This window comes from Thermobia domestica, chromosome 18, assembly GCF_964235325.1.
Source record: "Thermobia domestica chromosome 18, izTheDome1.hap1.1, whole genome shotgun sequence".
NCBI classification, from domain to species: Eukaryota; Metazoa; Arthropoda; class Insecta; order Zygentoma; family Lepismatidae; genus Thermobia; species Thermobia domestica.
The window spans coordinates 62,977,888-62,995,880 of NC_137471.1; the positions used below are offsets into that span (position 1 = coordinate 62,977,888).

At 36.7% G+C, this 17,993-nt stretch overlaps 2 protein-coding genes across 2 annotated transcripts in view; one reads left to right on the plus strand and one right to left on the minus strand.

Annotated features, from left to right (window-relative positions):
* LOC145675799 (dipeptidase 1-like) overlaps nucleotides 1-17,993 on the plus strand; it is a 993,427-nt gene that overhangs the window by 172,485 nt on the left and 802,949 nt on the right. The gene's annotated exons all lie outside the window — the stretch shown is intronic.
* Nucleotides 11,074-11,520, minus strand: LOC145675114 (uncharacterized). The gene has a single exon (XM_081745484.1). It carries the CDS (start codon nucleotides 11,518-11,520, stop codon nucleotides 11,074-11,076), a length of 447 nt encoding a protein of 148 aa, XP_081601610.1.

The following is a 17,993-nucleotide window of genomic DNA, read 5'->3' on the forward strand; positions in this document are numbered from 1 at the left end:
GGGATCCAAGCTTTTTTTGTGGGGGAGGGATGGCTCTGATACTACAAGCCACTACATTTATGTAGTATTGGATTGGTCTTATTCTGCACCCGAAAACATGATAAGTAATTATAAAATAATTCCAACTACATTTTCAGAAAAAATGATAGAAGTAGATTTTTTTAAGGAGAAAGAGTACAAATGAAGTGTTGAGAAATTGTACAAACGTATATTGAGTTAGGAAGTTTTCGAGGGCTCAGACCCGATTGACTACCCCTGTTGGTGCACCCCTGGTATAATGTTTCTTGTGAGCGTATCTCCAGACAAAAGTCATATGCTATCATACGCGTCGACTACGTGGGTGCTCCGAGGCACCATCACCCACACGAATAATCCTTATAGTGCCGGCACAGTTTACTTTATCACGCACAGTCCTTTATGACAGTAGTCATAAAAGATTTTAACTAAAAATAAATCAATCAAATTTCGAGACTTCTCTGAAAACATGGGCTAACACATCCCGCCATTGATATGCACCCATATACATTTTGCGAAGTCGGCGCCGTTGTATGCTATATATGCTTATGCGTTCTTAACTTATCCACATTTCGTTATCAGCACATGTTTCTACGTTGAGTTTTTGTTTTTATTAAACTTATTTTCTTTAAGTCTTTAACAGTGTGGAATATCTACCACGTTTTTACTTCTAAATCGGTTGATTTATACGGCGAGTTATTTTTTTCTTTTAACGAAGTAGAATATTAATACAGTAGACTCCCGAGCATTCGGCTCGCGACTATCCGGCCTAGTTTTGTTTTATCGTAATTAAAGAAGGAAGGCAAGGCGTTGTATTTGCAACATTGCCAAGGTATTGGAAGGGGGCGTCTGGTACGATCCTCCTACGTGTCATGTGTAAAATACAAGTTAAAACAGGAAAAGAGCAGCGTTCTGCTCCTTGTTCATTGTTTCTTCAGTATGTGACGGACCTTAATGCAGTACGCTTCCCTGTTCCTGATTGTAGCTGTACAGCACTGTATTGTAAATTGTTCTTAGAGTATGCTTAATGTTCATAAAGAAATGAGTTCATAGAACTCCGGCGTATCCGGCCTGCCCTTCCGCTGCCTTAGGCCGGATAATCGCAAGTCTACTGTAAGTGTAATATTATTGATTTTGTTGTTTGGTTGACTTAAATGTCCCTTGCTTTTTCAAAAGGAAGTCGCCTTACATGTAGATTTAATATTATTATTAAAAAATTAATATTAATTTTCATATAGTAAAGGACATACATAAATGTTAACATAAAAATATCTGATTCCTCACATAGATGAATTAACTAAACAAAAGGAGATGGCTCGTCATTCAATACTGTTAATTTTCCTACTTAAAACGTCCTTATTTCGAATAAGTGAACTTACAGATACCAAACTTGTTTATTTTCAGAAAATTGAAATTTAAAATGCTAGTTTACAGTTAATTCTTTAAAAAAAAATATATAGCAAATTGATCACTTAATTCTCTATTTTCGAAAATAATTTAGTGAAATATTATTATATTAAAAGGAACAGAAAATGCTCTCGAAAATAATTGATATATCCAATACAGTCCTGTAGACATGTATTCTATCTTTGATTCTGATTAATTCAAGTTATAGAAAAATTATTGGGGTTTCAAAATCAGTGTAGATAACTTTTGAAATGTGAATAGTTAAAGGGGTCTGCGTAGGTGGTAGGGGCCGAATGTTTCTGATGCATTGTCGCATTCTAATCTTTCTAATTTCAGAATTTCATTTTCTAAAATGCTGTCCGGTATTAGTTAGGTCAGTGGAACAAACCTCGAGGATTTTAAATTAACTATATAACTTTTTAACAATATGTGGAAAGGAGTCACGCCTTAGGATAGTTTTTTTTCCTGCAACTCGGTACTAAGCTATACAGTATAGACTAGTGTTATTCAACCAGGGGTATGCTATGTCTTCTCAAGGTGTATGTAAAATTTCAAATAACATATCATTGTTGTTCAGTGGCTTCCTTGTAATCGGGAAAGAATAAAAGCTGGACTTAGGCACACACCACACCATTATCATTCAGTGACTCCCGTGCAATCGGTGAAGGATATAAGCTGAACTCAGGTACATGAAATACCATTCTCATTCGGTGGCTCCCGCGCAATTAGTGAAGGATAAAAGCTGGAATCAGGTATACGCCATACCGTTGTTGTTCGGTGGCTGTCGTGCAATCAGTGAAGGATAAAAGCTGGACTCAAGCATACACCGTACCATTATCGTTCAGTGGCTCCCGTGCAATCGGTAAAAGATAAAAACTGGACTCATGGCTGCCGCATGAGTCGACATCAATCAATAAGAGTCGTCATCTGGGGATCTTGCGGTTCTCTGACTGTATGGAATAACCAAGCAAGTTTCTTGCATCGGATTCTCACTTTCGATGCAAAGTGAATCTACTGCAACTATCGCAAACGGCCAGAACAGTGATAGAGTCTTTATCAAAGTCCAGAAAAAGTTTCCATATGTCCTAGAAAAAAAATTCTCAATTTGAAGGATCAGGACTTTAAAGTTGTGTCTAGAGGGAATACACTAGGTCAAGTAAACTTAATAAGGATCTAGCAGCGAACAGCATCCAGAAATGCTCAAAAGACACGGTCTTTTCTTACGTTACAGAATAAGGCTCGCGTATATGTTACTCAAAGGACATCGCAGATTCTTTCTTGAGTCCCAGTGTGAAACCGTTTATTATCCACTGTATTCTCCTAAGGCTTTCCCTGCCGAATATTATATATTCCGGTAACTTCGGTACTTCTTGCGAGTTAGAACCTTTTTTGATGATCGGCGCAGCTAACGGTTATGATTTTTTTTTTTTTTTTTTTTTTTTTTTTTGCATCGCAGACTCAATACGACTTCTTTCACCACGGAACCTACTTGTTGAGCAATGACCAAAGTGTGTGAGAGAAAAGGGTAAGTATTTTGATTATACAGATTTTTGCTGTTTTCATTTTCTTGAACTTTGAAATTAATGCTCTTGAGCAGCCATTTAATTTGCACCAATCTACTATGACTCAATGTTTACTACTAAACATGAGTTGTTTGCTCGTATATTCTACTAAAACATTATCATTAACGCTATATTATTAACATTCTTCCCATTATTAGACGTGTTTCTGTAAGTACAGGGCAAGTCAAAATGAGGGACCCGATTTCAAAAACTTATTCTGTGAAATGTAATGAATACCGGTATATGTTATTATGAGACATGAACTTGATAAGGTTAACTTTCAAAGTTTAGTATCTGCTAAGAGTCAGCAGCGAGCTTGAGATTAATTCCTGATATTGATCGCAGCCTGCTACAAATAATTTGGCAGGAGATAAACTATTGGCTTGATGTGTGCTGTGTTACACAGAGAAAAACACGCATGTGGCGGACGTAAATACGTAACATACGGCGTAAATCATATAGTTTTTGGACTTAAACCTAACATCCTGGACCAAACGTAGGCTACAACCGAAAACGTATGTTTTATCATTCTTTCCGTATAAGTGTTCCATCTATACGTACTTTTCACGTGAAAGAAAGAATTATATACATAGACGGTAAGAATTTCACATACAAATGGACATATATAACATATAGCTGACGTATGCAACATATGTATACGTATGTAATATACGGAAGACTGTTAGATGTCACACATAATGGAGCGGCATGATGTAATACCTAAGTGGGGAGAAGGTAGTATGTAAGTAGCATATGAATAAAATAGGCTCCTTACAGATTTCCATAGTAAACATACGGATCCGTGTGTTTGTACAATATATCGCTGCCCAGTTAACGGATTTTCTTGTGTACGTGAGGAACTCACATGGAACTCGGAATGGAGTATGTTTAGTACAAGGGGTCCAGAAGCACGTTAAAAAAAAAAAATTTCAGGAGAAATGAATGATGCAAGTGCTTAGACGTAACATAACGTAACCAAATCTAACCTAACCTAACATAAACTAACCTAAGCTAACCTGAACTAACCTAAACTAACCTAATATTAGTAGAAATAAGCGAAATTCTATTATTTTTTGGAAAAATATGCGGGACCCCTACACTAATATAACATAAACTAAACCTAACCTAACCTAAACTAAACTGGACTAACCAAACCTACCCTAAACTAACCGAGTGTGAACAGAAATTACCAAAATTGTAACTTTTTTTTTTTTTTTTTTTTTTTTTTTTTTTTTTTAAGAAAAGAGGTGGACCGCTTCTGCTAAACATGAGGCCCTTGGAATATTTTGAAGAAAACATTGACAGTTACATTTCTTGGGAGATGCTTCAGAATAACACATGTTTATTCGATTTCACAAAATACATATCTGAAATCAGATCCATCATTTTGACTTGCCCAATATTTATGGGATATTTAGAGAATTACATTTGTTTTACCAGATATTACAGAAAGAAAGAACAGTAGCTATTTACATTTATAGATGGCAGTTTAACAAACGTGGAGTCATTAGCGAAAACGATAATAGTAAATTTAAATTATAATTATTTGTTAACAATGCAGTTGTTACAAAGCTCAGGCTGGAGGATAAACCTCAGAATCAACCTTTAGTTGGTAAAAGATCAGCAAAATAGTAAATAAAATGTAATATTTCGTAGGAAACTTATGTACAAATCTTAATTACATACGTCACTAACGTTCTAAGTATGTATAACGGAAATGGAAATGTATTATGTAATAGTGCTTCTTCGTGACCTTGCTAGTCTGAATTTTGTAAATACGAATAATGAAATTCGCAAACTCAGCGAAAAACTGGAAACTTGGCGACAACAGTGCCTCTAACACGCGACGACGGAACTAACCAGTCGATCTGACGTCACCTATGTGGAAATTTCAAAGAGTACAAGAAAAAGTGAACATTAGCTTTTCTTTCTGCACTATATCTAACATTGAGATGTGAAACAGACAAAAACAATCCGACGGTTCCTATAACTACCCATGACGTCACGTTCCAAGACGGATGGCAGCGCCATCCACACACGACGACACTGATCCCGCCCACCGAGAGCGTTGATTGGTTCTTTCGTTGTGCAGACGATCAAAATTGATTTCAATAGCGCATATAGGAAGTTGTTCGTTTGTATGTATTCTAGTCTGTGCTTGTTATTGTATTTCTTTTTTAAACCAGTATCGATATGCTTAAAATTCCTATTTATTTACTTGGATGAAAGAATGAACAACTATTTATTTTAGTAGCTCCCGTGAAAGCTATCGTCCATGAGGTTGTGTCCAAGGATTTGCACATAAGAAAAGTGTGCGCAAAGCTTGTTCCAAGAATTTAGACCGACAACCAAAACTCTCGTCGAGTGAAAATTCGTCAAGACGTTTTAGAAATGTGTGAAAATGATCCTCATTGTTTGGACTATGTTACCACGGGTGATGAAACGTGCATATTCCAGTACGACCCCGAAAGGAAGAGGCAAAATGCCAAGTGTCACATGTCGGCGTCTCCTTGTTTCAAAAAAAAAAAAAAAAAAAAAAAAAAAAAAAAAAAAAAATTGATGACTTGAAAGCAGTTTCTGAAATGGCTTTAAATGTATTTCCTGAATACATCTTCCTTGATTCCTTCGTAGAGTAGAAAAACCACTGGCAGAGATGTATCGATGCAGAAGAACACTATTTTGAAGAATTTTATTATACAGGTATTATTGTTCTTATTACATAAATAAATGTTTTGTCATACTTGTAGAATTGGTAACATTACTTTTTGAACAGACTTTCCATATAGTTAATAGAAGTATAAGTAACACAAGAACACCACGTTTTAATCGAAGTCGTACCCAAGAGTGTGGGGAGGAGTAGAGGCTATTAAGGTACTAGCCATTGTAATCAATTTAAAATCAATAACCAAGTTTGTTTTTTTGGCGTTTCTGTGTTTCGTGTTCTTTTGCACGTCGTGGTTACGAAGGACGGCACCTGTTACTAACGTAGGCTTCAAACCCAAGAGTTAGGCTTGAATCCAAAGCAGTTGAGATTACACAGACCATCGTAATGTAGATCGTTTTATACCACAGTACCTAACATTTAGCGAGATGAATTAGAGGACCACACCACTGGCGCCAGAAAAAAAAATAGTTGCCGTGTTAGGGGTGAATATGTGAAATAAATTTAGAGGATGCGACATGTTATCAAAGCGGATGGATAACCCTGGTTTCTAGCATAGCCCAGTGAGGCAGAATCAAATTCTGGTACTAAAATAAACATACATTTTTTAAGTTACGAAAGACGTTTCACCAACTTAATGGTAATTGATAGTGATTCAACAAGTGGTTCTTAAGATTTGTTTGTCTTTTGGACGAAAAAGCCGATGGACAGACGGGAAGATAAACCAACTTCTTAGAAGCATATTTCTCACCTTTTTAACAGTTTTTTTTTAAAATTTTATTTTACGATTAATATTTGAAACCGGAAATGGTAGAATTCAAGGACTTCCGGTTTGAAGATAGGAATAAATGCAGAAATGAAAATATTATGGGGACCATTAAATAGCAGGAAACCACTTCTCGCTATCTCTTTACCGTATTAGACCCGACGCCTGTCGACAAATAGACATATAGAAAAAAATATGTATTGTGTCAGTGGCTGGTCTAGCCGGTAAAAACTGCGAGAGAGGGTAGCCAGGATTCAGGTTATGATAGACATATCACCAGTTTACTATAAACTTTCAAGAATATATAAATCATAGCATAAATATTATTGACACTCAAAAATCTGGGAGAACCCCTGCTCGGTCTAGTGGCTAGCACGCTTGATTTCGGTTCGCGTGGTCCCGGGTTCGATTCCCAGTGGGGGAAGAGTTGAGCGACCAAAGTGGTTCGGATTCCACTATAATCAGTAGGTTCACGTCTCCTTTAGTCTAGCAGACATAACCATGGGACGTTAAACTAAATCAAACCAAATCAAATAAAAAAATCTGGGGACCCGATGCCCCCTGGCCCCGGGATAGATCCGCCACTGCATTCAATAAAACTTCTTATATTTCTTCATTACATAATTTGGAAGTCCAAAGTATGACGCTCTAAAATAGAAATCTCTAACACAGAAAGCAGATACGTTTTTTTAAAAGCAAAATATTTACTCTTTTTCCTACAAAACGTAATTTTTATACTAGTGGCAGGTTACATGTATCTAGACGCATCATCTGTGCATTTTCTTCTTTCACAAACGTTGAAAGCTAAAGGAAATAGTTAATTATCGTCACGGATTGCGGTTAACGCAATGTTTATCCATGATTTCTCACGAGAGACGAAACGTAACAGCATGTAACAGAACGCTACTGCTTCTCACGTATTCTCCTTCTTTGCTTCCCCCGAGTGTTGTGTGGACCATCTCTTTCCTCCACCAGCTTCTCTCATCAGCATTCTTGGTCCGCGTTTCTCTTGAAACCTTCCGCTGACTGCAGGACCCATCTCCTTGTTAGCGAATTACTGCCGTAGATCAGATACCAAAGCAAGGGATGCTTGCTTCTGCAGTTCGGGGCCGCCTTCGTTAATTCTTCTCTCTCAGGATATTAGACCTTTCTATGTGTGAGAATACAGGAATAGAGGAGGGACTGGAATTCGCGAGGACTAGCGGAAACTCGAAAGGGGTCAGAAGGAAGTGGTAATAAATAAGAGAGTTCCTGTCATCGAAACAGGAAAAAAGAAAAAAAATACGTGCTAAGAAAAAGTAAGCGGTATAGGCTATTCTCGGAAAGCAGCACACACGGGCGTGTTTCCTTATAGTAAATGAGCAGAGAAAAGTTTTAATTACAAGTTTCAGGGAATTAACTGTAAAGGTCAAACTTGATTTTGAAGCTTGATATATCTGTAGATTGAATTTGGCGATTTTAAGGCTTGAGGTACAGGGTGAGGCAAAAAGATGTTAACATTAAATGGGTGTTCGTTTTGTTTTTGTTTTGCAAATTAAACAATCATGTGCCGATCTTCCATTAAGGAACGAAGGAAAATACTTGCCTGGATGGAGGTTTTTCAGTCCCCAAGCATCATACTAGAAAAATTCACGGCTTTGACCGGAGCACCCGCATGGACTTCGCGAGCATATGTGGGATTCTCTTAAGGTGTACGTTTGGTGTGCAGTGAGCAAATTTGCAGTGAACGGACTCTTCTTTTTTGAGGAACAAACCATCATGGGAGAGAATTACCTTGCCATGCTCAGCACGTTCTTGGAGGAGAACGCGCCACTTGCCATTCTCCAGCAATAATCCAGATAGGGATCCGGACGTACTTTCATTAAGACGGCGCCCCCCTGCTTATTTCAGTCAGATATTTCGGGATTACCTAAACGACACTTTCGGTAAAAGTTGGATTGGTAAAAAAATGATCCTCTTCCATGGCCATCACGTTCTCTCGACCTTCCGTTGTGGTGCATGGTCAAGGATCGTGTGTATGTCAGCATACCTAGCAATTTGGACGACCTGAAGCACCGCGTTGTTCAGTTCATTGCCGCTATCCCTGCCCAAATTGGCCAGAGGGCCATAAATTCAACAATGGGCAGACTATATTAGTGCATTAAGAGGGATGGGTGCCAAATTGAAGCCCTGTAACCAAATCCTTGCCTTGTAATTTCACGTCAGTAAACCCCCATTTAATGTTAACATATTTTGCTTCACCCTGTAAATCTGAGCCATCTCATATGGAACTAACTATAATCTTCAGTAAAAGCCGAATCATGTGGTTTCAGAAGTTTAAGGAAAATTTAAGATAATATTCAGAATTTTTAACAAATTACTTTGTTTTTTAGTCAGAAAATTTCTATTTTGGGATGCTGTGTGTATTGTAAATTTTTTCCAGAGATCATATCATGATTGATTGAAACACCCATTATTTCCATTGAGTGAAATAACTTTTTGTTCAATTAAAATAAACGAAATTTAAATCTTTAACAATCAAAGAATTTACGACTACTTTACATTCACATCTTAACAATAATATTGAGAGTAGATTATTTCTTCCCACACTACATTGAGATTTTAGATTTGATTGTTCGGTTTTTAAATGGTAATCTCTTTCATTACGCTTACGAAAATCTAATTTCCGGGTTAACTGACAGTCTATATCGGGTATGGATATTCGTGAAACATGTATTCTGTCCCAGCAAACTCTCTCTCATCTCACCTAGCATTTACTATTGGGAGAGCTATTGAATTGCTAATTTTCCTATGTGCATTGATCACATTCAATGGTTTTGTAAACTGTTCCCAAAACAACACTGTAGTTTTATTGCCAACCCTCAATCATACGCAAATATACACACTGAACTCTTGTACAGAATATGTTTTGTAATTCACACGAGCATATGTCTGGGTTTTTGTGTTTGTATTGTCACACATAACGACTACTGTGTGCTCTCTTCGTTCCGTTACCATTAATCCTTCTAATGTACCTCGATCTCCATATGCTCATTCGCTAACATCATTGTATTTACACTGTAAAGATAGGTGGAGCTTGGTACACGCTTGCTTCAAATGAGAACTAATTAAAGAGAACTATAAGGATTGTAGAATACTTTAAACGAATAATTAATTAATGATCGAGCGAGATGAACCGTAATTTTGAAGCCCAAAACTTACGTGTTTCACAGACTAATCTAACATAGATTTACATAATAACTTGAAGTAGTGGCGTAGATAACATGGTCAGTGATTTTTTTCACAGGGTATCACAGGGGAAGGAAATTCCCTGGAGCAGGAACGTACCCAGGAGATGGATCCTGGGGTACGGATCTCCAGAAATCCCGACCTTTCTGTAAATTTAGTCTAATTTTAGAATTGATTTTTACAAATTTTAAGATAATTTGTTCTAATTTGGAATTTGGACTCCCTTGAAATCTTTGGACCCCCCGAAATAAATTCCTGTGTAATCCCCAGCCAGAAACCTTTCACTGATCTGGTCAATCAAGGTTACCAGTATTTTTGCAGTGCTACATTCACCGTCCGTTTATGCAAAGTAATCCCCCTCCCGGAGGAAATCTGAAATCAAGAAAGCCACGCATGTTCGTCTTCTGGAACATTGTATCATGAACTTTAAAAGAAAACATAAAAATTCGTTTATTGAATCATGTATATGCATTTAAAATTATTAGTTATAAATATATGCTACAAAAATAATAACGAAGTTCATTTATTTAGGTGGGTTTATTTATAGAGAGACCAATACTACAGGTAAAGATATCCATTTACAGTATCCACAAGAAATAGATAAACATATAACAGTAGGATAAACATTCAAGTGGTAATTTTAATGACTGGCTATTCATAGATTCTGTCACATAAAGAATTTACATTTTTTTTTAAATCAGTGAAGGGCATTGTGAATTTATCAATATTTGGATCAACCATACAAAGTTTGTTGTAGAGGTCACAAACCTCCATTATGTTAATTTTCAATGTTCTACACTGAAATACACTGAAAGCAAAACTCATGGGATACCCACTTAATATCTGGTCGGTCCCCCTCTGGCCCTGTGGAGCTTAGCGATACCGCGTGGAACGAAGTCCGCAAGTTCCTGGTACATGTCCGGAGGCAGTTGACACCACGCAGTCTGCAGAGCGGCAGCCAATTGTGGCATATTCGTGGGTTGAGGATCCAATGCCCGGAGCCTGAGTTCAAGTACATAAGAGATATGCACAATGAGGTTCATATCAGGGTTTCTGGGTGGTCAATTCAGTCATTGGATCTCATCTGCATGCTTGTCGAACCATTCACGGACGATATTGGCTCGATGTGGTCCCGCATTGTCCTGTTGAAAGACCACAATATCGTCAGGGTGTTGATACATCATAAACGGGTGGAGATGGTCTCCGAGCAGCTGACGATACCGCGGACTAGCCAATGTCTCTTCCCGAACAATCAGGGGGTCCCTTCCATGTCAGGAAAATGCACCCTATACCATGAATGATACCCCACCGGCCTGTAACACACCCTTTTGGCATGCGGGATCCATCGCTTCATGCGGTCTGCGCCACACACGATGCCTCCCATCGGCATGGTACAGTTGATAACGTGACTCGTCGGATCATATGACGTTACGCTATGGTTGCGGTGTCCATCCGTGATGATTGGTGGCAAATGCATGCCGGAGTGTTCGATGACGCTGGGTTAGCAGTGGCACACGTGTAGGGTGACGGCTTGCATATCCAAGGACACGCATGTTCCGACAGATTGTCCAATGGGAGACATTTCTAGCACGGTCAGTGTTGAATTGGGCCGTGGTTTGTTGCACAGTTGCTCTCCTGTCTTTGTTGACCACTCGTCCCAGATGTCGCCGGGATCGATCATTGAGATCCTCTGGACGCCCGGTATGGTATCTGTTGTGGACTGTGTGGGCACCTTTATTCACCCATTCTGAGTACACCGTCCACACGGTTGAACGTGGGAAGCCGAATTCCTGCACCACCTCCGAAATCGAATGTCCCATGCGTCGGGCACTCACCACTATATCACACTCGAATGCCGTCAACTCACGATGACGTTGCATTTTACTGGATCACTCACACAGACAATTCCCACAACGTCTTACACAGAACTGAAGCCGTCGCGGAATCCTGTAGGTGACGTTGAGCACACTTGGTATCCATCCGCGAGTCAGTGACCTGCTATCCCATGAGTTTTGCTCAGTACCCTGGAAAGCATTTCTATAAATAAATTGCTAAATATCAATGTAAAATAATTTACCATTCATTTTGTAAGTTGATATGCATTTCCTTAGATTAAGTTACAAATTTTCCTGAGCTTGTTTACAAATTTACAGTAAATTTATAAGAAAATATAATATTTTTGTTGATTAAAGTGTAATTTTACACTATTTCATATTAGTAATTTTACTTTATTGGTGTAAATTAATTTAGAGGTTTGGCAAACAGGTTTCCACCGTTTTCGGTAAATTTACCTATGAAATTTTCTGCAGGATAAGTCAGCTTAAAATTTTGTATAGAAGCAGCGTAACCGTACTTCTGCTATCGAGGAAAGAATGTTTGTTTATTTTGTTAGATATTGATATGTTTCAAATTTCGGATATACGCCAGTTTCCTTCAAAATTAATTATCTTGTGAATTTTGATTCTATAGTGTCTATTTTGCGGTTATATTTTTTGCTTACATGGTTCTAGATTTCGGCAGGATATTTTAGTTTTGGCTTAAAGGTTGCATAATCTATAGCTTTTAGTGTGTCTTGTTTCTTGAAATCTCTTCCAGTTCTTATCATAAACCACAGGTTTCTATAAGCTTAGCACACAATTGTGATTTTCGTGTTTGGAAAATGTTAATTTTGTGTCCAAATTGATCCCGAGGTTCTTGAACTCTTTGATTCTTTCAATATGACTTTGCCAATGCAATAGTTTTCTTTTAGAGATGTATTCTTATGCGAGTATGACGTTGCAAAACATTTATTAACATTGATTAAGGTTCAGATCATTGAGTTTACACCATTTGCAGACCGCATTTATACCACTTTCTAAAGATACCGAACATCGATATTACTAATACATCTTCCAAATTTTAGTTCATATTCATGTAGAATGCTGAAGGAATTTTGCAGCCAATTAGAAATATCATTAATTGAAATTGAAAGTAAAAATGGGCTAAGGTTTGAGGCTTGAGGGACCCCTGAAAGCACTGAGAAATTGTCAGTTTTGTATACTTTGGTGTGATTCCCTTTGCCGATGATCTTTAAAGTATGAAGAAAAGTATGAAGAATTGGAAGTAAGTAGAAACGCTTTCAAAGTCTTGACTGGTAGACCCATAGGAAAACGACCATTAGGAAGACCTAGGCGCAGATGGGAGGATAATATTAAGATGGATCTCGCAGAGATAGGAATACAAAGTAGAAACTGGATGCAATTAGCTAAGGATAGAAGTCAGTGGAGAGCTTTTGTGAACGCGGCACTGAACCTCCGGGTTCCATAGGCCATGGAGTTAATTAGTTAGTTAGTTAGAAAAGAAATCAGGTGCCAAATCTGAGAAGTTTAACCCTTTTAGGATTTCCACTTTTTGAGGTAAATCTTAGACTTGCACTCAAACATCTACTGATTCCTTACTATTTATTGTAGGTTCATGGTTGATACCTATTTTTTTTTCAGGATAGATGATACTTTCCAACGGTACCACTCCCTTGTCCCTATTATACCCCAGAAAAAAAGAAAAGTTTTAAAAAACAAGATTTTTCGAAAAAATAATATTTTGAAATTTTTGTGCCCGTCTGGCCCAAGCCTGAGTCGACGTAGGAAACTGATTTTTTTTTTTTGAAAAATACGCTGTTATGTTCATAATACGCGTGCAAATTTTTGTTCATGTGTCTTGAAAACTGAGGTCGATAGAAATTTTTGAAAGTCTGGTCATAAAATAATGGTTCCAACTGTGCGAATTACAACGTTATATCCGCAATAGATGAAATCGTTCGGAACAGATAAATCTTCGGAGATGACTAGAAAATGGTCCCCTCTTTGGTTATTTCAAAACAACATTTTATTTCTATTAGTTTGGCACAAAATTTGCTTCCATCCTATAATTTAATGTGTTTTATTTACACTTGAAACATACAAGATCTGCTACATCTATAAGAAACATCCAATTTTCCTTTTGAACATTTGTAACTTTTCATTATGATACAGTTTGATCTTTTAATATAGGGTGTTTCTGATAGAAATTTAGCAGTAAACTATCTCCCATTCATTTTTCTTTTTTTTCGTTTCTTTGTTTTTTCTTTTTGTTCAGTTTGCATTGGTAGTCTGGAATGGAAGGTATGACCTACGCTACCTACTGGGCTTATTAGAATGTATTTCAGATCATTACGTCTAATGAACAGAATTTGTAACCGAATCATGCAGAAACAATCGTGTTTTAAACGTTTGACATTATCCTAGATTTGTCTTAGAGATCTAGAGTTCTACTGGAAGCTGAGTAGTTTCTTTGACCACTAAGTTTCGTATTCATTTTGAAAGTGACTTAATGAATGTTTCAAGCATCCTCTATATATTGGTAATAATAATAATAATAATAATAATAATAATAATAATAATAATAATAATAATAATATTGAATCATTTCTTGGATCTAGGCCTGTGCAATATTTCGATATATCGATATCGATATTGACATATATCAACATTCGAAATCGCGAATATATCGACATCGATATATCAACATCCTAAATTTTGGATATCGATATTCGGGGGTGAGGTATAGGAGGTTCTAAGACTTGCGATGAATGAAGAAATAAAACTTAATTTTTACAACAATGCCTTCTAATGGCAATTTCTTTATGACCACAAATTGCAATGGAAATAAATTTACTTGCAAATTTACAATATTATATACTGTAACTTCTTATCCACCAAGATGTTTCTGTTCCAAGAAAAAGCACCTGACAAAAGCAAGTACTTTGAACTTTGACTTGAATTTATGTTAAGAAAGTTTTTTGTTCCTCTTTCTCCTAAATTTTTATCCCTTTTGACCTTTGGGACCGCTCATTGACAAAAAAGTGCACACATGGCCGCTTTATGCACTAACGCTCTGAGGCAAAGTCAGAAATTTTGAAAAGGAAACGAGCTTTTAATAATAATTATCCTCAAGTCTGCTACGCCACTGACGCCTACTATTTTATGTTGTCTCTCTTTCTGTTTCGTGTGGATGTTTGTTTTTGTGGTGTTAGGCATTTATATTAAGCCTTTACATTATGTAACCTTCTTTTTTTTTTTTGCGAGACTTTTTGTTTCGAAAATAAAGAAAAACTGCTTTCGTCTGATATCTATTTCTTTCTATTCGTCTTGTTTGAATTGCTTAAGTAAGATCATTTTGTAACTTTCCATGTCATCCATTGCTCTCACGATAATAAAATCGTTATTGTTAACAATTTATCTCATTTTCTTATTTACAGTTTTACCATACTGCTATATTTGTAACCAAATTGAGGTTTGGTCCAACGCCTTTCTAATTCTCAACCACCCCAACTTTAGTGTTTTTGTTTTGCCTACTATAGCAGGAAAGGGAGAATTGCAGGTGGTAATGCACTTTTGGAGTCGTGTATTCATTATACGTGTGTAAAATTAAAATACCGTTAATTTTACAGTATATTATGTGATATCTTCAAGCAGATAAAAGATAATCGAAATATGGAACTAGAGAGCGTTAGACAATATTATTTTGCATGAGGTACCATTATCACGAGTCACCTTAGTAGCTTTCCTTTTGCAGCCATTTAAAAACGCGAAAATAAATGGCGATTTTCTAAATTACTGGAAATCAAAAGTAGATAAGTGAGTCATGATAACGGTATCTCATGTAAAATAATATTTTCTAGGGCGCTCTTGTTCCACTTTTCGTTTATCTTTTATCTATTCAAAGATATCACATAATTACTGTAAAATTAGCAGTAATTTAATTTCGCCGTGGTGGGCCCTCTTAAACTTTAGATACCCACCTACCAGTAGTTTCTCTCAGTTTGTACATGTAGTCTCATTGCATATTAGACATAGAAGCGAGAGTTAAACTTAGATTCATAAATTAATAAAAAAAATAGGAAAATATATTTTGCTACCTCACTCAAAATGCTCTTTATAAAGGCAGTAGATTTCATGTGGATATCCTGTATTAAATGTTTGTAAGTATTCTTAGTTGGAAATTTGCATAAAGAAAAACTATAATAAGAACTTCTGTATAGGCTCAGTACTGATGAAAGTTACTTGAAACTGAGTTCTGCAGTCAAATGTTTATTCATGATGTGAATATGATTAAATGGTAAAAAACGCTCTTGTTTACGTTAAGTACGTACTTTTTAAACTTAATGAAACACAATTTTCTTCACTGATGCCAGTACTTTGAATATGGAAGTAGTTTCCTCGGACCCGTGTTTTCTCTTCATATTCGCTATGAATTCGTACTCGTATATTTTGCTGTTTAACAGAGAAAATTACAGATGGAGCTTAACTTCCACTTGAGATGGAGCTATCTTATTTTCACAGCACGATCTTCATTCAAACGGAAGCGATGCACAGTATATGTTAATGAAACTGTAGGGAACAATGATCAAAGTTCTCTATGAATTTCGTCAGCGACGGTTCAACAATGGGAATGTTTCTAATGTAAGCCATACGCACTGTGTCTCCCTTTATGCTTGTTATTCTTGTAAACTAACTTCATCAAGCTGATGAAATATACTATGATAAAATGTTACTAATGAAAATAAATAGAAGGAAAAATGTTGAAAATTAAAAGAAATATTAAATTCATAATAATTAATAATTGCTCAAAAATTACATATATATTAATTGATAGATCAGATTGAGCTAAAAAGAATGATAAGGGTCATGCATGCATCTCGAGAAAAATTGTTTTGCAATCTTAAGAATTAACAATAGAATTAATAGCGTAAGAATTAATAGGAATTCTCATTAGGCACGTGCCTAAGGTGCAATATTTGGTGCTGGTGTAGTTTTGGCGCACCACCTTTTGGAAGCTTTTTACAATTCAATACTTTACATGAATAGACATGTTTATGTGGAACAAATTTCTGCGGGCGACAGAATTAAATACAAAGTAATACAGTTTCATTTTAGGTTCACAAGTGTAGTTACTAGTGTAAAATCGTTACAAGTGTTTTACGACGGAATAAGTCCGTCGGTGTATATGAAAGATGCCTCTATTAGATGCTATTTTTCACCGACGCAGAGTGGGGCCAAATTAGGCAATTCTTGGGAAAAACTCGAAAAATGATGTAAACGATTGACTGGATATAATTGATTGTAATGAAACCTTAATAGTGTACACATAAGATAGTGTGTAGGGAAGGAAGTGATAGCAGCTTACAATGAGCTCATGACACGTGTAAACTTGGTTATCCGCCGAAGCCGGAGAGGCGCTGCTTAGTGACAGAAGATAGGAAGATTACTTTGAATGCGACTGTCCCGACATTGCGTATAGATATTAAGTGGGTGGTAAACATGGTGACACGACCCACATATATGTATCGTTTTGTATATTTAGAATATTGATGTGATGTATAGTAGTACTACTTAATATCAAATTTAGAAAAAAACTGGCACTGAAAGCATATAAACTATGGTCAAACGATAGAATCGCATTTTAGTAGAAAATATGGCATATGTGCAAAAACATTGTTCTTACTGTATGGAAAGAGAAAACCTGCACATATTTGCACTTTTGGGAAATATAACACTGAAAATATTTTAGGAAAACGCGTTCTGGATACAGTGCTTCTTTTGAATTGAACTAGGATGAATGTGAGAGGTTATTAGACGTGTGATCCTCAAACAAGCACTGACAATGTTGAATATAAGTCGATTTTGGAAATTTTACCCCAGATCCCATCTTGTTCCCAAAATCTAGTTATACTTCTCTGACATTCACTGACAGAACTAAACTCTAGTCAATCATATTTGATTAATGGTGGCGACATTTTGAAACGCCAATGTTTGCTAAACAATCTACGGACCATAAGGTAGCACCATATTAAAAATTGTATTGATCAATTCACTGTTTTGTTTTTTGTGATGCGTACAGAGAAGTGAGATTGGAATCAACTGTAACGAGTCTCCGCTTGCTCCAGCTCATGTCAGAGTGTTCCAATCAAAGCCTTGAAATGAACCCACTTATTGCACTATGCAATATATGAAACAACCTGAACAGGTTACCGATGCGTGTAAATCATATGTTTAATATATCTGATAATATATTCATATCGAGCTCTTTCGTGGCTAAGTGGTTAGCGTACGCACCTTTAGCGTGGGAGGCCGGAATTCAATCCCCTTTCTGCCAAGAATTCAATGCTTTGGTCCCACTGTGCGATGGTATACTTCCGGGCAGTGTACAGAACCTATATTTTATATTTACAAGTAGATCGTTACTAATATGAAACCATGACAAGTGCTATTCAAACTTGTATCATTGCAAAAAACCACTTCTTTTCTCTACCATTGCCTACGCGCATACCCACGCG

Coding starts and splice junctions, on each gene's coding strand:
- LOC145675114 (XM_081745484.1), bottom strand. CDS start 11,520: ATGCAACGTCATCGTGAGTTGACGGCATTCGAGTGTGATATAGTGGTG.